Here is a 25,442-nt window from a genome sequence, read left to right on the forward strand (position 1 = left end):
GGGCGTTTGCCTTGCAAGCAGCCGACCCGGGATCGATTCCCAGCATCCCATAGGGTCCCCCGAGCACCACCAGGGGTTATTCCTGAGTGTAGAGCCAGGAGTAACCCCTGAGCATCATCAGCCGTGACCCAAAAAGCAAAAAATAAATAAATGAAGTCAGCAGGGGCCTACTCAGTCAGATATTATGCTAGAGCTGGAGGTGAACTGGTCTAGAGAAAGACCATTCTTGCTTTCCGAGTCGAGGGACCTGCAATGAATTGGCCTTACCCTCAAACCATTCTTTTTTTTTTTTTTTTTTTGCTTTTTGGGTCACACCCGGTGATGCTCAGCTCAGGGGTTACTCCTGGCTCATGCACTCACGAATTACTCCTGGCGGTGCTCAGGGGACCACATGGGGTGCTGGGAATCGAACCTGGGTCGGCCACGTTGGCTGCGTGCAAGGCAAACGCCCTACCCGCTGTGCTATCGCTCCAGCCCCCTCAAACCATTTGTGACTGGGGCAAGAGCTGAGTGAAATCTCAGTGCTGTGAACAGAATCTGATGCACCACATACATGAGAAAGGATTTCTCCTCTTACTAAAGAGTACGAGGGCCAGAGTTAATCAGGGCTCGGGTACTTGACTTGCATCCTGCCAGCCCCAGTTTCATCCGTGGCACCCCACAGACCGCCAGGAATGAGCCCTGAGCACAGCAGAGCCAGGAAAAGCCTGAGCACCACCCGGCGTGACCCCAAGACCAAAGCAAAGAGGTTACCAGATGTCTGAGGAAAACCTTCTAGAGGAAAAACAAGGCGAAGAGAAGTCAGAGGGGAGGGAAAGAACACAGGGGACAGGCAAAAAGCAGCTCATCCTCAGGAAAAGAAGACACGGAATCCCAGGGAATTCCAGGGAAGGCCCTCAGAGAAGACCCTTCTCTGGAGGCGGAATGAGGGGAGTGGAGACTCCCCGGGACATCGCAGACGGAGGTGACGCTCTGGGGGTCGGTGTGGCCAAGAGAGACTGGGTGCCTGTTAGCAGCCATGCAGATCAGGAAATCACACCCAGGACCCAGGGACAACCAGAACAGAAAGGAGGCGAGAACGCCCTGCGAGGGCCACCAAGGGCCCAGGGCCCCACGCACGTGACTGTGACACTGCGGTGGATCAGGACAGAGCAGGGAGGGCACAGCCAGCCTGGGTCAGGCCCCTCAGCCCGCCTGAGGTCCCAGCACGCTGTGGGACGGTCACTCCCCGGCCATGTGTGGGCAGGGCGGGGCACGATCCTGGGCACCTGCTCAGGAACTGGAAAGGATGAGGTGCTGTCAGTGTCACGGAGACGCCGGCTGCCCTGACGCCAGCTCTGAAACACGATCCCTGTTCCTCTGCTCTGCAAACCTGCCCCACGCCAGGAGCACAGACTCAAGGCAGGCTTAGAGGGTGAAGGCTGGAGGCGGCTCGGGGCCAGCAAATGCCTCTCGCAGGCCCGCAGCCTGGGCTCAAGTGCAGGCCTGGGAGAGGGAGACGTTGGATAAATGAGAAGGAAAGGGGAGACGAACCCGACAGAGACGGGGACACGGCGGGTGGCCCAGCACACAGGAAGGCGGCTGATCGTCACGGCGTCACTGCGGGTCTAAGGGGAAAACTGGAATTGACAGGCCACAGCCAGAGGCCGGAGCCACCAGGCCCACACGCAGACGCAGGACGCCCTGGAGCCAAGGACAGCTCCACGGTCATGTCGTTGAAGGAAAGAACGAAGGACCAAGAGGCTCGGGGCCACGTCACCTGCCCACACTGGCCCTGTGACTGCTTTCAGGCGGGCGTCTCTAGCGTCCCAACAGCACACGACCCTCCAGTGCTCGCGGCCAGCTGCCTGCGGGCCCAGCTAGAACCTGCAGTTCCTGACAAGCACCGAGGCAGAAGCGTACAAGCACCGCGGTCCCTGCTGAGAACTGGTTGAGCGTGCCAGAGCCACGCGTGTGAGCCATGGGGGCACGTGTGACTGCACATGTGACTTCACGTGTGAGCCGCAGCTGCACATGCGACTGTATATGTGACTGCACGTGTGCGCCATGGCTGCTCATGACTGCACATGTGACTGCAGGTGTGAGCCATGACTGCACATGTGAGCGACGACTGTACATGTGACTGTAGGTGTGAACCACGGCTGCATGTGTGAGCCACGGCTACACATGTGAGCCACGGCTGCACATGTGACTGTAGTGCATGTAGTATGGCTACATGAGTCGTGACTGCACGTGACTGCACGGGTGAGCCACAGCTGCACGTGTGAGCCATGACTGTATGTGTGAGTCACGCCTGCACATGTGACTGCACCTGTGAGTCACGTCTGCTCTCATCACAGTGGTTGAAACGCCTCCACCGTGGGAAGGGGACGGGGGAGCACCCCTCGTGAGCCAGGCGTGCTGCTCAGCGCCGGTGTGCAGTGGCGGGCAGGGCAGGAAGGCCAAGAAGTCCCAGCTATGCGCTGAGCTCCTGCACGCTGGACAGGCCAGCCGACGTGCCCGCGACTTTAGCCGGGGGAAATGGAGTCAAATCCCCACACCGCATACACCAGCTCCCCGGCGAAACACAACTCCTGCTTTCACGGGGGAAAAAAAATAAAGATAAAAAACCTCAGACTCTATTAAAGAAATGAAGGGAAAATTGCATGTACTCAAAATTTCTGCCTGGACAAAAGCGTCGTGCTCTAAACTGAGACAGTTTTCAAATGAACGGTTTATATCTGTGAATACACATCCCAGACACGGAGCTAATTCCTTCGCCATATAAAGTTATGAATCAATTTTATAACACCAATCACCTCATCCTGAGAGGGGTTAAAATACATCAACAGCGGGCCGGGACGCAGCTCAGGGGAGGGCGCTGAGGTTGGCACTGCTGACGCCCTGGGTTCAACCCCCAGGACCTATGTGGCCCCGAGAACCACATGCCACACACACACACACACACGGGAGGCCCCAAAATAAATAATAATTTAACAAATATGAATAGCAAGTCTGCAGAAGGGGAACTACAAAAGGCTCTAACATGAAAAGCCAGACGAAGGGATGGAGAGACCCAAAGGGCCGAGCGCAGGCTTTGCCCGGGGAGCCCCACGTCTGATCCCCCAGGCCTCATGGGTCCCGGGCACTGTGGGAGGGGACAGAGCCTGGGCACCCCGGGGTGCGGCACAAAAAAGGGGGGGGGGGAAAGGGAGGGACTCAAGTCAGAGTGATGCAGCATTTCCGCCCAGAAGAGTCGCATGGGACGGCGCCCGGTAACTGGGAACAAGGAGCGGGCCGTACAGCGGGACGGTGTGTGCCTGGCACACGGGCCCCCCTGGGTTTGGCCCCTGGCATCCTGGGTGGTCCCCTGAGCAGCACCGGTTGTGATTCCTGAGCATGAAGCCAGGAGTAGCCCTGAGCATTGCCTGAAGGCACGAGGGAGTGGGAAGGTCCACCCTGACAGCGGATGGACAGAGAGTGCAGGCCGGCTCGGGCCCCGAGACGGACGGCAGGGAAGTCCTCGTGTGGACTGGAGAAGTCGGGCCGCCCCCACCCAGGACACGAGCCGCCTCAGCCTCTCAGCCGAGGTCCTTGGAGGGCCACGCCCGAGAAGCCAAGAAAACAAGCTGCGCCCTCCTCCTCGGAGGGACCCCCAACGACAGCTGCCTGGCAAAAAAAGGGGAGGCTTTGGGGCAAAAGGAAACATGCAGAGATTCCCAACTATTCACCTGGGTTTTTTGTCTGTTTGGGGGCCACTCCCGGTGGTGCTCAGGGGTTCTTCCTGGTTCTGACTCCTGCCAGTGCTAGAGGCGCCTGATGGGACGCTGGGGATCCAAACCAGGTGGGCCACGTGCAAGGCAAACGCCCTCCCCACTTGGCCCCTTATATATTATTTTCAAATTTTTTTTTTTTTGCTCATGGGGCTTCACCAACTCCTGCGCTGATCATTTAAGGAATAGCATCTGTTCCTTACACGGAAGCTCCAAATGCAAACATATTTCCCACACACAGGGCGGAGGCGCCAGAGGACTGGAGCTCACCTCACAGGCTGCTGCCTTCAGGAGGTTGGGGGGATCGTTCCATCCCCAGGACCACGTGGCTCCCAGGCGCGGCCCTGATGGCCCCCAGGACCCCCGGGCCTGGCAGCGTCGCTTCAGCCCTGTCAAGCATAGTGAGGCCCCAGGGCCAGGCCAAGGTCACGGGGCGTGACCCCTGGGCCCCTCAGCAGTGTCACGGGACTAATGACGTTGACGCAGTGATACACAGCACAGACCTGGCAAGTATCAGTAGTAAGGGCTGCCGGGCCCTATCCAAAACTCTCGTTTCAGGGCTGGAGACAGGACAGGGGTTAAGGCGCCTCTCGCAGCCAATAAGGGTTCGATCCCTGGCACAGCGTCTGGCCCTGAGCACACAGCCAGGGGAAGCGAACCCTGAGCAGGGCTGGACATGGCTAAAATAAGACAGAGCAGCATTCCTGGACCGGAGCGGGGAGACTCCAGAGGGGAGAGTCCAGCGGGGAGTGTCCAGCGGAGAATCCAGCGGGAAGGGCATTTGCCTTGGACGCAGCCAACCTGGATTCGATCCCGGCATCCCACAGGGTCCCCTGAGCACCGCCAGGAGTGATTCCTGAGCGCAGAGCCAGGACTGAGCCCTGAGCGTAGCCCAAAAACCAAAAACCAACAAAAACAAAAACAAAAAACAAAAACCCCACAAACCCCAGCAATCCTGCGGGCCGGGAGATGGTACAGGCGGGCACCCCACCAGCCCGGGTCCCAGCACTGCCAAGGGCCCCGTGGAACAGAGCCAGGAACAGCCCCTGAGCACCGCTGGGTGTGTCCCCAAAGCCAAACCAAACCCAGCGCTGTCACTTCACCGAAAGCTTAAGATGTGCACAGACACGCTGCACGCGTCTCCCCTGAAAAGCGGTGACAGCCCATTCCTGAGTAAGTGTCGCCCCAACACTGAAAGTGTGGCTGGCCACGGTTTCTCCTCCCGTCGGGGGGAAGCGAGTTCTAAGGGCTGTGAGCATGGCTGGGGGGCGGAGGGGGGCAGAGAGGTGCCAGCACGCACCCCCCAGCACCATGGGCACTGCCCTGCCAACCACCAGCGGAGGGACCCGGCTCCGGGCACCACCGGGGGCGGGGGCACTTGAAAATGTTTCTAAGGAAATCAATTTTTTAATGTAGTTGGGTTCAACTCAAAAAGTGCGGGACACCCCAAGGACACCTGGGCCTGCTGCTGGGTAGGATGGGCACATGCACCGTGGGGTGGACATTTTCTAACGTCGAAGGCCGCCTCCTCATGGAGCGTGAGCCCTGGAACGGGGCGCATTGGCTTTCTCGGGTGAGCACTTTTTGAAGAGTAGCACAAACATCCGCCAGCACCCCAGGATCAAGGCTGGGAAAAGGAGGCTGACATCCTCCTCTGGGCGGAAAGGCTCCCTTGAACTCACAGGGACCCCCCCCAACAGACACGCACACTCACACACACACAAACACACACACATGCACACACACACAGAAAGCCGAATGCTCCTGTGGGTGGGAACGCCCCCCTGAACTCACAGGGCCAACAAGACATACAATCACACATACTCACACACAATCATACACATAAACGTACTCACACACACATATACACACACAGAGGAGGCTGAGTGCTCCTCTGGGCAGGAAGGCCCCTCTGAATTCACAGGGACCCCCCCCCAACACACATGCACACTCACACATATACACACACACACAATCACACACACACACTCATGCATAAACACACAATCACACACACACAGGAGGCTGAGTCTCCTGTGGGTGGGAAGGCTCCCTGAACTCACAGAGACCCCACCCAACACACACACACACACACACACACACACACTCACACACTCACACATACATACACCTTTCCTGTCCACCTTTGTAGGGCCGGGGGCATGTGTCAGACCCAGGATCTCACACAGCCTTCGCCGCAGGGAGGCACCAACCTCACCAGCCCACACTCTGAGGACAGCCGATCGACTCAAAGGACAAAACACTTGGGGAAAAATTCTTAGCCTTTACTCAGAAAGATAAATGGTGTTAGCGTCGCATCACAATACAACACTGCTTTGCTGAGGCCGGGGGGTGGCTCACGGGGTAGAACTTAAGCCTGGCACACTTGGGTCCCCAGCACGGAGCCCAAGGTAAAAACAAAGACTAAAAATGGCTTTACTGATTCATGGGATACAAGTGACGGTCTCTCAAGCTAATTGAGCCCAACTTGCCACGGGAAGAAACAAGGATCAGCGCCTCCAGCCGTGACCCCTGAGCACAGAGCAGGGAGGGGCCCTGAGCACTGTGAGCGGGGTCGGCCCATAGGAATCTGGGGGTCCTAGTGAACACAGTGATCACTTCAGCAGCCCCAGAGGAAGAACTGGCACTTCCTGCCAGCAGGGGAGACGGCGCAGAGTGGCGCGGCCCACAGCTGACTTTAGACCAGTCAGGAAGGGGACGTGGAGGCGTGTGTGTGCGGGGTGGGGGCCTGGCACCTGCATGTGTGTGTCTGAGTGATATGTGCCTTACGTGCCTGTGTGTGGAGTCAGAGCATGGGGTGTGGGCCTGGTGTCTGTGTGTGTGTCTGTTTGTGGTGCATGAGTATCTGTGGTGTGTCCATGTATGTGTGTGATGTGTATATGTATGTCTACAGTGTGTGTCTGTGGGGTGTGTATGTGTATGTGTGGTTTGGATATGTTGTGGTGTGTCTGTGGAATATATATTTGTGATACATGGTGCATCTGTGAAGTTCATGTCAGTGTATGTATATGTGTGTGAGGTGTGTGTCTGTGGTGTCTCTGTGTAGTGTATGTCTGCAGTGGGTGTGTGTGTCTATGGGGTGTTTGTAGCTGTGGTGTGTATGCGTCTGTGTGCCTGTGATGTGTATCTGCAGTATGTGTGTGTGTCTATGTCTCTGTGGTATGCTTTGTGTCTGGTGTGTTTCGTGTCTGTGGTGTAGGTGTGGTGTATATGTGTGCGTATGTGTGCAGTGTGTGTCTCTGAGTGTGTGTAGGTGTGCAGTACATGTGTGTGTCTGTAGTGTGTGTCTGTAGGGGTGGTGTGTATGTGTCTGCAGAGTGTGTGTGTGTGTGTTTGTGTGTCTACAGGTGTGACAGCACGCGTGTTCTGTGTCTGTGCGTGGCGTGACCGTGAAGATGAAGCAAAGGTGGGAAAGGTTAATGTGTTGCCGGCTCCGGCTGTCTGTGGACTCATTCGTGGTGCGGCTTTTCTGAAAATGCGAAACCAGGTCCAAGGCCGGAGGCGGAGTGTGAGCAGATGGGAGGAGAGACTGCAGGCAGAGACGCCCAGCGCAGAGCTGGTGCAAGGCTCAGCAAAGACCGAACTGGGGAGGGGCCAGGCCCCCAGCGAAGGGCCGGCCGCGCAGACGTCGTGCTCTGGCCCCCGAGACGGGCGCGTCGCCACCGGTGTGGCGTAACTGACCCCTCCGTGTCTGCGGGTCCCACCCCCCTTTCAGAGACCCGGCCACTTGGCAGCTCTGCCCCTCTGTGGGCAGGGCTGGGGCCAGGCCAGGAGGCCCCTCCAGAGACGCCCCCCCCCCCGCCCCGCCTCTCCCACTGCTTGTGGCTAACGGACGCGGGTCTGGCCCTGGCTCTCTGGCTGCTCACCCCAGAGCGAGGCAGCGAGACTGTTCCAGCATCCCCCCCTTCGACACTCGCTTAATTAATACTGTTCTGAAAGACCCAGCCAAAGTAATAATAAAGTCACATTAACATTGGAAAGGGAAATTATTGTTATTTTCACATTGAGATGCTGTTTAGAAAAACCTAAGAGAACCAGTAAGAATAATTAGGATTATTAAAAAGAACATGGTAATGTTTAAAAACACAAAAATCTCTTCAGAGCTGGAGTTTGAGGCTCAAGCAGAGGGTACAAGTCTCTCACGCAGAGGGGCCGGGTTCCACCCGGCACCCGTGACCCTGCGCAGACCACAACCTGGGCCCTGCTGGGGTGCCCCCCACTCCCGAGGTTGGGGAAACAGCACACAAAAATCAACAGGTCCAGAGAGAGAATCCAGGGGTACTTAGCCTGCCTTGCCTGAGGCTGGTCCAGGTTTACTCCCAGCACCGCAAACGGTCTCCCAAGTACCTCCAGGACAGACCCCTGAGCCAGGAGGCCCTGAGCAGCGTCGGGGGTGGCCCCCAAACCAAACAATCAAGGGCTGGGTGGGAGGAAGGGCACAGGGGCTTAAGAGCGCCTGGCTAGCAGGCATGTGGTCCTGAGTTCAAATCACTGGTGTCTCGCGTGTGCTAAGGACGATTCAGGCAGCTCTACCGTTTGAGATCTCCGGGGACCATGAGCAATTTCCGGCCACACCAGAGTCAGGTGTGTGATTGCAAACCCGCCAAATGGGCACCATAACAAGAGACGTGTCAGCACCAGGGCCCAGAAGCATGACCCCAAGTGCGCCCCAACCTGCACCGGAGCACTGCAAAGGGCATCCACACCTCAGTGGGCACACCCGGCAGGAGAGCACCGAGCCTGGCACGTGTCCTCAGGGAGCCAGGCCTGCCACCCTGGAAGCACCCCCTTGAAGCAAGGAAAAAGGCAGGGGCCGTGGGAAGGGGATAAAGATCCACGAAACGGGGGCCAAAGCGACAGAACAAGTGGCAGACGCAGGTTTGATCCCTGGTATCCCACAGGGTCTCCCCAGACAGCCAGGAATGATCCCTGAGCACAAAACCAATAGTACGCCCTGAGCACAAAGCCAGGAGTCCGCCCTGAGCACCAACACCTGTGGCCCCCAAACCAAACAAACAAACAAAAAAAAACAGTGAAGCAAGGCACAAGCTCACTGTTCTGTGCAGCTGGCCGTTACCCCTGACTGTTCTCTAAGAGAACCCAATGGAGATGCTACAAGGACGCCATCCACGGCCCGCCTCAGTCTGTCTGTCTCTGAAATGGGGGGAATGAGGGCTAGGCAGCACCTCCTCCTCAGCTGTCCCTGAGTGCTCAGAGGATTAATTAGTGGGTATTTGTGAAGCGTGTTGTTCTACAGAGTTATGACAGAAAATTTTCCATCAGGCTCATCAGCTCCTGAAAGTTCTGCAGCAAAAGTAAAGATTTGATGAAATGCCCCAAAGACAAGGCAGCGGATCGTCACGAAGGAGTAACAGCCACACGGCCACGGCCCAGGCAGGCTGTTTCATCAGCACTCCCCCAGGATGAGGTCAGCGCACCCCGACCGAGGCCTCCAGGGGGACGATTAGCCGCTGAACCCATGTCCCCTGGGCTCCTTATTAGCATAATAGAAACACTTGGTGCCTCTCTGAGACCCCGGCAGGGAGTTAAAGAGGAGGCTGGTGGGTGGCCCCCGGAACCCCTGGCAGAAGGGCCGACAGGAGGGGGGCAGGGAAGGCCTGCAAAGCCCCCCTTGCCCATCAATCCACCCCGGGAAGCTGGGGTCGCAGCTCAGGTGGGGCGTGAGCTCGGCCCACCAGGCAGAAGCCAGCACGGGGTGGCCCCTTCCCCCAGTGGACATCACATGCTGTTATCTGGACAGGGAGGGCCCCCCCCCGCAACCAGCCCAGTGCCCCCCACCCTTCCCACTCGGGGGATCTCAGCCCTGACTGAGGCAAACAGCCGCCTCCCTCTTCAAAGCCCGTCTGCGCTCTGCTTCCCCTCGTTCTGGGGCTCGCTCCGTCTGTCTCCTGCTGTCTCTCAAATCTATTCCTGGCGGTCCCAGAGGGCCAGCGTGAAGCAAGCGCTCCCATTCTGATGCAACGCCTGGCCACAGGTGGGGCCCGGCCCCTCCTGAACCCTAATGAACGGGCAGCAGCGGCTGGCGTGCGGCTTGACAGCACGCAGGTGCCGATAAATATCCCCTCCAGGGGATTCCCGGTAAGCATGGCACCGGCTCCCGGCCCCCACCCTCCCGGGGCAGGCAGGCAGGCGCAGGCGTGCGCGCACACACACACACACACACACACACACACACACACACACACGTGCGCGCGCACACACACATACACACGCGCACACAGTGTGTACACATGATACACGCATGGTATGCAAACCACACAGACAAGCCCGCATGGAACACACACGTGCACACGCCACACGTGTGTGGTACACAACAGGCATAGACACACACCTGCATGAAGGGCATGCGTGTGCACACCTGTGCATGGTGCACACAGACCCACAGTGCACACGCGGGCACACAGGCACACACACGCGGTGCACGCACACTCCCTCCCGCACCTCCAAAACCAACGATTTAACCGTGTTCTCTTCCCCGAGGATGAGAGCCGCGACTCCCAGCCACGGCGCGGGCTGTCTCGCACACAGGCAGGACGCTTTGATAGGTTAAGTGCCGCCACTTCATTACCGTAATGAGAGCTGCTGTTTTTGGGTTTCCTCAAACATGAATTTCCCCCCTCTCGGTTTCCCGCTGAAAGTCGTTGCGGACTCCCTCTCCTCCCCGAGCCGGAGGTAGGAGGAAGACCCCGGTAGCCACCTCTCGTGGACAATGGCAGATGCCCGAGCTACAGCGAACATTTCCACACTAAACTGCCCACCGGCAGAGATGCACAGGCGGTGAGGGGGTGGCGGGGCTCCCCCCACGCTGACGGGGTTCCCCGAGCCCACCTCTGTGTCTGGGTGCTGGAGGAGTGTGGTCTCTGGTGCTCCCCTGCCAGGAGGCAGCCCAGAGAGCACCACGGCCAGGTGTAAGGGCACAATAACCAGCACCCCAGTAAAAGGGGGCAGGAGGGGGAGGCCTTTCACCTGCAGTGCAACCCCGACTGCGGGGGTCTCCCACCAAGGTCCCCTCAACCCACCCCGGCTTCCAATAATCTGGCCTCAGCCTCCTCGGCCCCCTGAGCCACAAGCAGTCCCAGGGGCACAGAGGCCAGGCCAATCCGGTCAGTCACAGCCACCACCGAGGAGCAGAGCTGGGGGTGCAGGCAGAGGGTGATGGGTGTGGCTTGCATGGGCGTGGCTTGAGGCGGGGCTTGTAGGGGCAGTGCTTACGTGGGACCAGAGTTTGTGGGGCGGGGCTCGTGAGGGGCGTGACTTGTAGGGCGTGGCTTATGGTGGGTGGGGCGGGGCCTGGGTGGGCGGGGGCTGCGGCGTGGCTGTGGAAGGGGCGTGGCTTGTGGAGGGGTCAGGGTGGCAGAGAGCGGGCCGGGCTGCCAGGGTCCGGCCAGTTAGCGCCAGGTGGCATCTGCTTTCCTCTGCATCCCTGGCCCTGTGGGGCCTCCAGAGCGGTTCTGCAGGCAGGGGTCACCCCGCTGTCGAGTGTGGGGCGCCGGGGGTGGCCCTTGGGCTCTCCCCTGCCCTGCTGTTTCTCCTCCACTCCCCTAGCCCCTGACCCACAGCCTCGGCCTCCTGCGTTCCGACTTCGCTTCCGGGCTGTGAGTGTTTTGATAATGACGCGCCTTTGGTTTGCTGGTCGTCTGGTCGGGCTTCCTCCTAGCTCCGTGCTCGGGAATTATAGCACCCTGCCTGCTGCACTGTCTCTCGGGCCCCTTAAAACTGTGTCTGAAAATCAATTTCCTCTCTCTGTGTTCAGTGCATGTTTCACCTGTGGGCCTATTTTATACACCCATCCAGCCAGGGGAGGGGGCCGGGGGCGGTCGCAGTGGGAAAGTGCCGGGAGGCCCAGGGCCCCCCAATCCCACCCCCAGTACCTCCAGGGCACCAGTGCAGCACCAAGCACTCAACCAAGCACCAAGCGTCTGGCCCTGGGCCAAGCATCACCAGGACCCCACTTTCGCCCCCCCCAAAGTCCTGCCGGACCCAGCCTCTCCCCCCGCAACTGCTCCCATTCCTCCGCCACTGCCCCGCAGGGCCCCCAGCCCGCCCCGACACCCCTTTCATCCCTGTGAACTGTCTCACGGGAGGTGCCATGTCCAAGCCCACCTCCACCAGCACCCATCTGTGCCCCGGTCACGGCCGCTCCCCACAGCAGTGTGGTCTCACCCATGCATTTGAGTCCCTGAAGCTCCAACGCCCCCCTCAGGAAGGTCACTGGGGGGTCCTTACAGGGCCCTGCTCTCTGAAGAAGCCTTGGCCAATCCTTCTCGTGGATGCTCCTTCGTCACCCACAAATGAGGATCACCTCCTGGGCCCAAGCATAGCGCTGGCTCTTTCCACACCTGGCCCCTTGGGCCCCCCTGCTCACCCTCCTCCCTGCCCCAGGGCCCATCTGGCTGCAATGGCCAAGCCACCGTCCTGGCCTCACTGCCTGTGTGCAGGGCTGGGGGACCGATGATGACCCACAGACACAGAAATAACAGACAGGGCGCAACTCGGAAACACGGGCCCTTCCCAATTTCTAGTATAAATACTCACTATAGCTTCTGCCGGTGCTTTGTGAGACTAAAAGGCAATTCCTGGCCCTGGAGTGGCCAGAGCAGGGGAGGGGCACTGGTCTGAGAGGGGGCATCCGTGACACAGAGTCTCGGGGATTTGTGCGGGAGCCGATGCTTGGGCCTCTCCATGAAAACCCTTTTAAAGAAATATCCATCATTTCTTTCAAGCCAACAGTCACTACGGTGGCCCCCAAGCCTACAGCAGTGTCAGCAACACACGCGGAACTTCCTTCCCACCCCGTCCGTCCGTCCGTCCGTCCATCCATCCATCCATCCATCCATCCATCCATCCATCCGTACACAGGCTCCCTCCCGCGCAGGGCGAGTGACACCTGAATGCCGGGGAGTTTTAGCTGAGGGAGGTGGAGGAAGCAGATCTGAAAAGGTGAGCCCGGAGGAAGCCGATTTAATTTGTTTAATATCATAAAAAGGGACATTTCACGTGGACAGCAAGGACGTGCGTATCATGTGTGCACGGCAGAATTATAAACGCATTTTTGGCGAAATTCAATAAAGCTGATTCTACTGCGTAAGGTCAGCAATTTACGATAAAAAATGATATGATTGCAACTTTTAATATAACCCATGTATTTGCCGCAGGATGCCCCGGCCGCCCTCTGGGTGGGGGCAGGGCCACGCCTCACCCTTTCCGGCCCAACCCCTCGGGCTACTCCCGCTTGCCCTGAGCAGGCATGAGGAGCTGCTAGGGGCTGAGCCTCGGGCGTCGGGGAGGCAGTGAAGCCCGGCCCAATCCCTGGGTGAGCAGTGTGTGTGGGGGGGGATCGCGAGGGGGAGGGACGGCAGTGAGAACCCCGACGGCCAGGGGCGAGAGGCAGAACCTCACGTCCCAGACTGGACTCTGCTGTGCAGGGCCAGCCTGCAGGACGTGACACCCCGGGAAGCACCTGGCCCCCACGTGGGGGCTGCCGGGGTCTGGGACGTGCCCCGTCTCTGCCTGCACCCCCAGGCCACGGGTTTGGAGGGCACAGTGGTGGACAGACATGGACACACCGGAAGAGTCCGGGAGTGCGTGCGCTGTGGGCATGCTTCGAAACCAGTGGCCGGCCGTCATTGTGGGCTCGCGGGCAGATGACCACAACTGAGCCGCCAGGAGCCACCATCTGGTTGCTGAGTTCTGGGGAGGGACGTTCATCCTGCCTGTTACGGCTGGAGGGGGGGCGTCCACAGGAGCAGGCCAGGAAGGTTTGGGGTGAAGGGCTGACCCGCTCGGGCCCCAGCTGGGGGACGGCTCTTTCTGGGTTCCCGTCTGCAGCCCCCCACTTCCCTGGGGGCCCTGGCAGGGACTGACTCCACTCCCACTGCCTCCTGGGAAGCCGGTCCTCCCTCTACCGCCCCCCCATCCTCCTGGGGCATGGCGCCCCTTCTGACGGAGCACTCTGGCTGAGCACTCTAACTGAGCACTCTAACTGAGCACTCTGGGGGAAAGCGGTGGGGGCGGCACAGCATGTGGCCCCTTTCCCATTTATGAAGAGAACAGGCCCCAGGGCGGGCATAGGGATGATGCACGTTTGTCAGATGGAGGCACAAAATCAGTCAAGGAGGAACGAAATCAGTCGAGGGCAGTGAGCGCCACGGTGCCGGTGCCTTCCGCCCACTGCCTGGGCTCCTGCATGACCCGCAATTCCCCGCCTGATGCTGGCTCTTCCCTTTGCCTGCGCGGGGCTCTGGGCAGGACAGCCCAGTGGAGAGACGGGGCCCAGGGGCCCACAAGCAGAGGCCGGAGAGGCTGGACTCCCGCCTTCTCTCCAAACGGCCCCCGTCTGCGAGCCAGACCCACTCCCCGAACACCCTCTTCTTCCAACTGGACCCATCGCTCTTCCGGCCAGGACCCCCAATTTCGCAATTAGAATAATTTAATTGACGGTTCTGTGGGTGACTGGGGGGGGGGCGGCTTTGTTCTGCAGCTTCACAGGATCTCGCCCACCCCAGGTGCTGCACCCTGGCGCGCCCGCGGCTCCGGCCAGAGCTTGAAGCCAAAACCAAGGGCAGGGGCGTCCCGCCCCTCCGCACCTTCGGTTTTGTTGAAAAGATGACATTTATGTGCTTGTGATATTTAATTTATAGCAGAGGGTCATGCGTTTGTATTTTTTTTTCTCCGGCCTGAAATGCCAGGATAAGGTATACTTCAACTTTATGAATGAAAAGCATTGTTGTCATTTAGCACACTGAAAATCGACACAAAATTTAAGGACCGCTCTATTACCAGAGACATCTACGCCGCGGCCTAATTACAGAAAGATTACTTTAAAAGGCTTTACAACTAAAAAGAATAATTAACAGTAAGCGACCAGAGCGTTGCCGAGTCCTCTGTGTGATGAAAGGGGACGTGAGATCTGAGAGGACCAACTGCTATCAGGACGTCGTCGTCGGAGCAGCCAAACGAGGCTGTTCAAAGTTGGAGGCAAAATGAATTGAGCAGCTCAGCCCTCCCACAACTCGAACGGAGGCTGCCCACCCCCCTCCATTTCCCGGGCACCTTTAATGTGCAACTTCGACTCAACTCACAAATGAAAAGAGGAAGCGACTGGCTGACCGTCCGGGCCAGTCTCACAATGAAAGCTAAATTGGAAAGAAAAGCAAGGTTGATGTGGACATCACACACACACACACACACACACACACACCAGCAGCAGCAGCACCAGGAGGTCAACTTATTTATATAAGACACAGGCTCAGAAACATTCCTCTAACAATAGATTGGTAACTGAGTAACTACTATCCAAGGTTATTTTTAAATATTCCTAATGCCAGTCTGATCTAGAAACGACTTTTCAAGAGCAACCGGCTGAGGCCAAGCTTCAGAAGCCCGATTCTGACAATCTCCCACCAAACTCTCCTGCAAAGAGCTCCTGAAGGTGGTGACAGGCCACGTCTTACCACCCTCCCAGAGAGCCTGTGGTAAAACACAATGTATCAATATTTACCTCCAGCTGGTGGGTGATACAGCACCAGCTCCTGGTAACAGTGACAGCCCCGCTCTTCCCCGCAGCATCCCTGCCCCCGCCCCCAGGGTCTGCGCTGCTGAAAGGGTCACCTGAGCATCATAAACAATCCAGAACCACCTGCTGGCCGCCAGAAACAGGACCCCTCAGGCTGCGTTTCTCAGAAGTGTGCTGTAGGGCGGAAGGAAAGGCCCCCCCACTTGCCTGGCCTGCAACACCCCACGCCCCCACGCCCCAGATGCTTCTGGGAAGACAGGGCCAGCGAGGGCTGGAGTGACACAGCAGGGAGGGCTGCACACAGGCAACCTGGGTTCGATCCCCGGCATCCCATAGGGTGCCCCGAGCACTGTCAGGAGTGATTCCTGAGTGTAGAACCAGGAGAAACCCTGAGCACCAAGGGGTCGGACACCAGGATGAAAAGAGCAGGAAGGATTCTCGGGGCTGGGGGGTCCGGTGATGCCTTCAGTTCTGAGGTCGTGAGTTCGGTCTCCAGCACCACGGCACGTGCCAGGCTTGACACTGGCTGCTGAGCTGTGTGACCCCCGGCTCTGCGAGTCACCGCCTGTGCCATCACTGGGGGGCAAGACCCTGGGTAGCTCAGCGGAGCACCCGCATGAGGCCCAAACCTGAGCCCCACAGCCAGTGTGTGCGGCCGCTGGCTACCACTGCAGCACCAGGGAAGGGGACCGGGGAAAGGGACGGGGTAGGGACAGGGGAAAGCTACGGGGTGGGGGGACCGACCTTCCCAGAGGACACATCTGGGGGGATCGCGGGGTTGGGGGGGATGGTCCATCTTCCCAGAGGACACATCTGGGGGGATCGCGGGGTTGGGGGGGATGGTCCCTCTTCCCAGAGCACACATCTCGGGGAATCGCGCCGAATCAATTCAGCCCTGCTTAGCGCCAGGCAATCTGCTAAACAATTTTCGCGACTTTTTTTTTCTTCGTTCTCACAAGAACTTGTTGCGGTAAACACTATCACTGAGCCTCTTTGCAGATCAGGAGACTTCACCCAGCCCCCTGGTGACACAGTGGTGACGCCGGCCAGGGGCTGGCCAGGCCTGCGCTCCTACAGCCCAGCAGGGGACCCAGTGCCCCGCAGTAACGCCGCGGGGACAGTGCTCTGGTCAGTGTAGCCCCAAGTTAAAAATTAGGATTTTTTTTTTTAATAAAGAAGATACGTCCAGGGCTAGGAGCCGGCTCCAGGGAGGAGCTCTGCCTGCCGGAGGTCTGGGTTCGGCCCCCGCCTCCTCCGGTCCCGGAGCACCTCTGGGAGTGACACCACCAACAGGCGCGGCCCCCAACTCAACACCCACAGCAAAATGCCCATAAGTGTGCGGTTTCCCCAATTAGACACAAATCACAAGGTGATGGGGAGGGCCTCTGCCTGGCATGCGGCCAACCTGGGTTCGATTCCCGGCATCCCATATGGTCCCCTGAGCACTGCCAGGAGTGATTCCTGAGTGCAGAGCCAGGGGTAACTCCTGTGCATCGCCGGGTACAACCCAAACCAAACCAACAAAATGACACTCCACCTTCCTCTTCTCCAGGCTCAAATACCTGACATTCGGCTGTTTCACTTGGGGCGCCCTGGAGAGGGGCAGATGAGGACCCTCCCCATCCCAGGGGACCCAGCCCTGGCAAGCCAAAACCTCTAGGACTCGGCCTCCGCCATGCTCACGGCCACTCTCCACAGGCTCGGGCCGAGCCTCACCCACAAGTAAACCTACCCCTGAACCGCGTGACATCTCATACCTCACACCACTCAAACCTCAAGAGCAGCGCATCACATCTGATGGGTTTAAAGCAGAAGGCACCAATCTTAGAGGGAAATATCACACACAGTCACAGTCCTCCCGCTGTTCATCGATTTGCTCGAGTGGGCCAGTAACGTCTCCATCGTGAGATTTTGTTGTTAATATCGAATACGCCACGGGGAGCTTGCCAGGCTCTGCCGTGTGGGCGAGATACTCTCGGTAGCTTGCCGGGCTCTCCGAGAGGGGCGGAGGAATCGAACTCGGGTCGGCCATGTTGGCTGTGTGCAAGGCAAACGCCCTACCGCTGTGCTATCGCTCCAGCAGAGAGAAATATATTTCACTATACACACACACACACACACACACACATCTATAAGCACACAAGGTTCAACCCTTAACAACATGTTAGGAATCTCTTATAGAAGGGCTTAATGGCCCCTGGGTGAAAAACAGCAATCTTCACACATTCTCCCCCAAGAAAAGTTTTCTGGAGCATTTTCAGTGGTTTCTTCTTAACAAACAATACAAAATTAAAGTACTGCGGTTCTGCTTTGGGGCAGGGTTGGGGTTCAGGATGGAAACATCCAAAATACGGTGATGGGAAGGTGCAAGGGTGGTGGGATTGGTGTTCGAATATTAAATGTAATCAAATATTGTGAGCTACTTTCTAAAAATTAAATGAAAATTGAAATACCTGGCCACTGGGCGGGGGGGGGGGGGGGACAGCGAGAGTAGCCGTGGACACACTCGCGGCCATGGAGCAAGCGACTTCTCCGCTGGTTCGGCTGGTTCCTGCCGCGACGCATCCACGAAGGCCCCAGCTCAAGCCGCGCCCCCCGCCACATCCCCAGGAAGTGTCTTTCCTGAGTCTGACACCCCCTGGCCCCCACTATAATGCAGGGTCTGCCCGGGAGAAAGGAGGGGTGGGTCGCTCCAACACACGCGGGGGCCTGAAGGCTGCACCCACACACAGGGGGGTCGAGTGCCCACCGTGGGCTGGGAGGACAGACGGACAGGAATGCTGGTCAGCCACAGAGGTGGGGGGGAGCTGTCAGCGTGCAAAACCGCACCCGTGATCCTCAAAAAAGACGACCCAAGGGGGCTGGAGCCATAGCACAGCGGGTAGGGCGTTTGCCTTGCATGCGGCCGACCCGGGTTCGATTCCCAGCATCCCATATGGTCCCCCGAGCACCCTCAGGAGTAATTCCTGAGTACAGAGCCAGGAGGAACCCCTGTGCATCGCCGGGTGTGACCCAAAAAAGACGACCCAACTGAGCGTGGGGGCGAGTCAGACCCCTAAAAAGGTTCGGTTTCATTTAGAGGAAATTCAAGAACATGCAAACGAATGGGCAGTGAAAATGAAAAGCAAATCAGTTCTTTTTTAAAATATTTTTTGGTGGCAGGGACGGCTTGGGGTCACACCCAGCGATGCTCAGGGCTTCCACCTGGCTCTACAGTCAGGAATCACTCCTGGGGGTGCTCGGGGGACTACCTGGGATGCTGGGGATCGAGCCCTGGTTGGTCACATGCAAGGCCACCGTCCTCCCCGCTGGACTATGGCTCCGGCCCCCGCACCTCAGTTCTTGCCTGGACACAGGGTGAGGGTGCCGGGGGACACGTGGGTCTGGGGGCTGGGGGGCTTCAGTGGGAGGGAAGAATCACCAAGGCGGGAGGGGAAACATTTGGGGTGCCGGGTGTGCGCCCTGTCTGGATGGCCATGGCAGGTTCATGGCACGGGCCCGCATCATGACATGCGCAGCTGTACCCAGCAAGTGTCCGGGTGTCGCAGGGGCTCTGGTTCTCCCGGAAGCTGCAGAAGAGCCAGCGAAGGGCCCCGAGCGCCTCCCACCGACGGCTGCCCCCGACCCCCCCCCCCCCGCCTGCCTGCCGCCCGGGGTCCTGGCCCAAAGCACGCAGCACCACGCCAAGACAGGGCACCTCTCCGGGCAGCCTCACCTTGCCGAGCTCCCAGTCAGTCTGGATGAGAGTCACCGTGTCTCTCCACAACTACCAACGGGCCGATGATGCCGTGAGCGTACAGGGAGCCCAGTGCTCCCAGTCTGTGCCAACGCTCCTGAGTTGAGCGTCTCCGCGACCAAGCCCCTGCCCGGCCCAGACCCTCCCCCGAGCTTCCCGGGGACCGCCCCCGGGGCCTCCGTCCAGGCTCATTCCACGGCGTTTCCTACACAGCCTCTGTGGGGTCACGCGTGGCCGTGGAGGCAGCACCAGGGCCGCAGAGCAGGTGTGCTCGGCCCTGAGGCCATCCTGGTCTCAACTCCACTTCTGCAGGGATCAGGCCGTGGTCACCGTCTCGGCTAGTCAGAGCACCCAGCTGAGAGTTCCGGGAGCGACGCGGACCATACTGGCCTCTCCCTCCCATGCAGGCGTCCCTTCTGCTGCCCTCCCCCTGACCTCCCCCTCCCCTCTGGCCCCTCCACGCAGCCCCCTCAAGTCAGGAAGGAACTGCCACCTGCTGACCCGAGGGCCCGGAAGGCGTCTCCCGACAGTCTGAGGAGAAGGACACGAGCCGAGTGTGACACTGCGCTCAGCGGAGGACACCGAGCTGCTCAAGGGGATCGGGCGAGCACCTCCGGGCCATCATCCTACGTCTCCTCTCTGGCTGACGAGGAAACTGCAGATGATGGAAGGGAGACGGGGCTATGGGGCCAGGCGGACAAGGCCCAAGGGCTGGAGCAGGTGGAACTGCATGGGGGAGCCGCAGACTGGTGTGAAGGGGGTAGGGAGGGAAGGAGGGAGGAAGGAAGGAGGGAAGGGAGGAGGAAGGAAAGAAGGAAGGAAGAAAGGGAGGGATGGAAGGAGGGAGAGGAAGGGAAGAAGGAAGAGGGAGGGAGAGAGGGAGGGAGGGAAGAAGGAAGGAAGGAGAGAGGGAGGGAGGGAAGGAGGGAGGCAAAGCTGCTTTGGAAAGCGGCCTGTCTCCCCCAGGCTGGTTTTGGCGATGTTGAACTGAGCCAGGGCTACGCACGGGACACGGGGACGTCCTGGTGCTTCTTCCCCCACTCCCAAAGAACCCCTCGGCCTGGGTGCAGCCCCTTCCCTTCCCTGGAGGCTCTGCACCCTACCAGCACCAAGGAGAGGGGCCAAAAGCCCAGACACCACGGATGCACCCGGCAGCTGCCCGTCTACCGAATGCCCCCAGCCACATCCAGAGGACCAAAGGGAAGGGACTCGCTGTGACCCTGATCTCTGGGCCAAGAGTCATCCCTGGCACCCTGCCAGGTGTGGCCCCAAAACACACCGAAAGTCAAATCTACAAGCTCGGATTCCTTCCAAAACAGGCCCAAAGAGGTTCCTCTTGGACAGTCGCCACCACCAGGACGGGTCACACCATCCTTCCTTCTCAGCCCTTCGGCCCTGCACACTCGGGCAAGGGAGGGACACGGTGTCCAGCAGTCAAGCAGGAAGTGCCCTGCCTGACCGCCGCGTGCCTGGACACGGCACACGGCACCATGCGGCTCCACCCGCAGCTCCACCTGCGAGGGGCAGCCCTGGTGCCCGACCACACCAGCTGCAGCTACCAGATTGATTCGTGGGATTCATTCGTGAGGCCATGCCTGCCAGTACTCAGGGCCCAGTGCTCAGGGGCGAGCCCTGGCAGTGCCCGGCAGGGAACCGGTGCTCACACTCGCCATCCCGCCGCTGTTCTTACAGGAGGGTGTTTGGGGGTGGGGGGGGAGGGAGGAACATCCGTTCGACAGGCAGGTCTGGAGACTTCTCCGCGGTGGCTTCTGCACTGCCATCCCGGAGAGCACGGCCGCCGCACTCAGGGCTGGTGCCAAGGACCCTCTCCGAGCCCCCCTCCCGGCTGCCCCGCGCGCGGGCCCCGAGACCCCCATGACGCGTCCAGACCGTTTGGCGGGCGAGGGGGAGACCCCGCGGCCGTCAGCGTGATGGATCGCGGGTCCGGAGCAGCGGGGAACAGCGCGGCAGATGGCAGCCGGGCGGGAGGGAGGGGCCGCGCGGCAGATGGATGCAGGTCCTCAATCATCGCCAGGACGGCTCGTGGCGGCCACGCGGCCCGGCACGCCGGCCCGGCGCCGCCCTCCCCACAGGCACTGGCCGCTGCGTGACCAGCCCGTGGGACCGGGATGGGCTGCCCTGCCCTGGGTCTCTCTGGGGGGCTGCCCAGGGCCAGGAGCTCCAGAGGCAAACCGGACAGCCAGGCCAAAGGGGACCCTCTCGGCCACTGTCCCTTCTGTTCCTGCGTCCTCTCCCGGCCAAGAGGAGGGACCCAGACTGGGCGCGGGCGCTGCCCTCAGCCTGACCCCCGCAGCCCAGCCCGGAGGCGGGCACGGAGGTGGGGAGCACCAGGAAAGCGGGCGATGGGGCAGGGACGGGCGCCACCCGGGGGCAGAGGCGGGGCCCTCCACAGCCAGGCCGGACCCTCGTCCCCCCGCGTCCAGCCCCCGCCTCCCACCGCCATCCACCAGCCCGAGCTCCCGGGCGGGGAGGGTGGGCAGGGACACCACGCGCGTTCTGAGAAGGCAGCTGATCCACGGCGACACGCTAAAGAATTAATTATGAAATAGAGCTGAGGAAGAAAATTAATTTGAGAAACACATGAGGTGACATCTTTTTTTTTTTTTCCTGAAGACGGGGGAGGAAACGGTCATTTTCGTCCCCATCCCGGGCACACGCTGGGAGCTGCCCGGTCAGTGCCCTGCCCGCCGGAACACGGCTTGTAATTAAAAGGTCAGTGACCTGGAAAGCAGGGGACCCCTCCCAGAGCTTCTCGGTAATGACGGGGCCATTAAATTAAGACGGTTATGAAATCGATGCTTAAAGAAGCTCTCCGGGTAACGAGAGCCCACTCAAGGACACGCAGACCGCCTCGCGGGACGGACGCCACGGTGGGAGAAGAGTCGGGAGCGAGGGGCCGGCGGGAACCGGGGTGCGAGGCCCCTCGAGGCCCCCCTCCTGTGGCCGCCCCCAGGTCACTTCCAGCGGGGAGGTTGGGGGGGGGGGCACCACAGACCCTCAGACTCACCCCCTGCCCCGCCAGCTGGGGGAGTGAGTGGCCAGCCTTCACCCCTGCCTTGACCAGACACCCACCGGCACGGTGACCACATGCAGAGGTGCAGGGGAGATGCCTCTTTCGCTTTCAACCGCAGCCCCGGCACGGCAGCCCGCCACCCAGCCGGCCCAGCCGACCCCCGGACAGCGAAGTGCGGCCTCCAGCTTCTGGGCACAGCTCTCTGGCCCCTCCCGGGACCCCCGCACTGGCCTGCCTAGCCCGGCTCTGCGAGAGGTGCAGTGTCCACAGCACGAGGCTGGGCAGGGCCGGACTCTCAGGCTGAAGGTGAACAGCGGCTTTGCTTTGTCACTGCCCCCCCCAAAAAAAGAACCATCTCCCCCTCCCCCCGTAAAAGACATGCAAATCACCCAGAATGGCAGCGCAAACTTCAAAGAAAATGATAAATGATTCTAATAACTTCATGTTTCTCATTAATGACTCCACAGTCAGACTCGGAACGCGTCCGGAAGAGGCTCAGAGAGGCAAGAGCAGGGCCAGAAACAGACGACCGGAGCCCTGAGCCCTGGTGCGCGCCCACCCCGCCCCCTCGCCCGGCCTGCAGGACCCCTGGGCCCCCGGCCGGGAGCAGGGCCGTGGCCCCGTCAGAAACTGTGAAATACTCGGCCGACGCTGACAGCAGCCCTCGTCCCCGCTGAACCGACGTGCACTGCAGGGACCTCGATCCCTGTATTAAATACTAAATAATCTTAAAAGAAAAACAAAATTGGATTTGCCTTTTCAGGAAAGAGATGTTTATTAAAAAGAGGGAGGAAAAAAAAAAAAGAAAGAAAGTCGAGACCATAATTCGAGTCAGCGCAACCGCTCGGCGATTCCCTGAAGTGACGTTTGCGAGGGAGAGTGAAGGTGACAGAAGCAGCCCCCCCGACCCCCACCCCAGACCCGAGGGGGGGGTCCCACCCGCAGCCCACGGGGAGGGCGCCAGGCCCCACGGAGCACGGCCGGAAACGACAGGAGTGAAGTTTAACCCCACGGAGGGGCTCTGCCTCCCCCGACGCTGATCAAACCTCGGGATTCTCTGCCCAGAAAAGGTCCTGGCAGGACTGACTCTAGTGGGATTCGAGTCGGAAATGGATAATTACTGACTGAGGCGTTTCAGAGGATAATGGAGACGGGAGATTAAGGCCAGACACTCTCCGCGCCGGGCCTCGGGGAAGCTGCGGTTCCGACGGAGGAAGCAGCGCGTGCGCCTGCCCGAGGGGTCCGGGGGGCTCTGCCCAGCCCTGATCACTCACGCCAGCCACTGCAGCAGCTGGCCACGTGGGTCGCTCCCCGCCACAGCCGCAGCCGTGGGCCACGTGCTTGGCACTCGTCCCCGATCGGGGCGGCCAGCTCGGGGCTGGGGGCCTTTCCCAGAGCTCCTGGACCCCCAAACCGGGAACGGTGAGCACGGGGATCCAGACAAATGACTGAGGCGACTACCCTGTTGTTCTTGGTGGTTGTTGATTTTTTTTTTAAAGGCGCAACAAAGACTAAGCGCACCTCTCCGCGGCGGCCGTTGGCCCACGAACTCAGAAGCAGCAATATTTGGTACAGAGTTTCTCGCGCGCTCCCTTTCCCTCTCCTTCTCCCAGCCAGGGATTTATTAAAATTAAACAGATTAGATGGAGCTCCTGATACTAAACTGCTCAGCAAAGCCTGCGGTGGGGAAGTGCAGAGCAAACACCAGAGACATTTGTCTCTAAATTGCTCTAAATACCTTCTGCAAATGAAATTCTACCCCAGCTGCGTGTGAGAGAAAATGAGGCCTAACTGGTCGCTGTCGGTTGCAGGAGGAGATCAGGCAGTTATGGAACCGCGCTACGAGGCGCGGGGCACAGGATCTCTGGGCAACCCTCGCTCGATGGGCTCAGGTTTCCCGGGTAATCAGCACAGCTTTTAGGCTCAGTTTTCCCCCGGCCTCGGGCTCTGATGAGAGCGCCGAAATCCCCAAGCCTTGGTGATTAATTACTCCCCGTAGGCACACATATTTCAAGGAAAAACTCCTTTACAGCCTGACGCTGGTGGAGTGGAGTGGCCGGCCGAGGCACTCCAAATTTTCATAATCTCCGAGTGATGGGGGGAGGGGGCGTCCACTGGAGGATGCCCCGGCTCCCCCCCGACGAGCACACAGTGTGTGGGGGGAGGACGCCTGTTGACCCCACACTGGGGCATGTTAGCCGGGGTCCAGGCCCACTTCGGACCTGGAGTCACCAAGCCCCCCACCCCCATGTTCTATCCAGGCCCCAAATGGCTGAGAGCCCCACCCGGGAGATTTGAGGTGGCAATCCTGCACCAAGGAGGTTGGGGGCGGAGAAGAAAATGAGCTTTCCTGCCGTAACTGTGCGCAGGGCCTTGAAACAACCTCCCAGATTTCTAAAAAGTTTGCCTCTGAAACAGCAAAAGGTCGGATGTCTTTGTTTGGGGATTTGTGTGTGTGTGTGTGTGTGTTACAAAAAAAAAAAAAAAAAAGAAAAACGTCCTAAATTTCAACAGACAATATTGAATTTGTCAAGACCCATTTAATCCCTGCTTCCAGAAATGCCATAAAACCAGTAATTTACCACTTCAATCCGTAAAGCTGACGGGCCCGGGGCCTGACCTTCACCTGACCTTCTTCCATCCTGTATTTCCCTCGTCCTTCATTTCTTTCTTCCTCGTTCTTGAGGGACCCCCTAATCTACAGCCCTCGGCCGTGCAGCCGGAGCAAGGTCCCGAGAAGGCCCTGCCCCTGGGGCTGGCCAGCGGCACGCCTGGCCCTGCCCTCCGGCCAGGGGCCCGCCCTACCTTTCTTCTTCAGGAAAGCTCTCCTGGTGGCGAGCGGGCTCTGGCGGACCCGGGAATTCTGCAGAAACTTCACCGCGGTGGCGATCTGGGGCGGGGAGACAAAAACGGAGATGAACAGTGAGCTCCCGGAGTCCCCACCCTCCAAGGTGCAAAAAATAAAAACCCTCCAGGCCCGGCCTGGAGAGGCAAGCGCTGGCCGCTGCAGTAGCCGAATCGTGGTGCGGGTTTCCTTCTGATCTTTACACCTGCACAAAGCCCGGGGCGACCCCACTGACCCAAGGTCACCGGGACCACCGCACCTCCCCCCACTCCCCCTGCCCCAGTGGACACACACCCCTGCAGCAGCTCCCTGGGGGCTCTGCCCATCTATGTGTTCCACGTGCCCGCGCGGGCACCCGCCAGCCCTCCTGCGACCTGTGCCAGCCCCCTGAAGCCATCCCTGAATCAACAAGCCCCCTCTGGTCCCCACCCAGCCCCCCTGCTCTCGTCAAGCCTTTGCCGTGGAACTGAAGGCATAATTGGGCTGTCTTCCTCTGGCGGCTCCGGGCCACGCGGCAG

The 25,442-nt window shown here is 59.6% G+C and overlaps 1 protein-coding gene across 1 annotated transcript in view; it reads right to left on the bottom strand.

The window, feature by feature from the left end:
• PEX14 (peroxisomal biogenesis factor 14) overlaps positions 1–25,442 on the bottom strand; it is a 100,619-nt gene that overhangs the window by 35,336 nt on the left and 39,841 nt on the right. Inside the window, exon 3 of the mRNA XM_056110988.1 lies at positions 24,885–24,969. Coding sequence (XP_055966963.1) covers positions 24,885–24,969 — 85 coding nt within the window. The remainder of the gene's footprint in view (positions 1–24,884; positions 24,970–25,442) is intronic.

This window comes from Sorex fumeus, unplaced genomic scaffold (genome assembly GCF_029834395.1).
Source record: "Sorex fumeus unplaced genomic scaffold, SorFum_2.1 ptg000011l, whole genome shotgun sequence".
NCBI classification, from domain to species: domain Eukaryota; kingdom Metazoa; phylum Chordata; class Mammalia; order Eulipotyphla; family Soricidae; genus Sorex; species Sorex fumeus.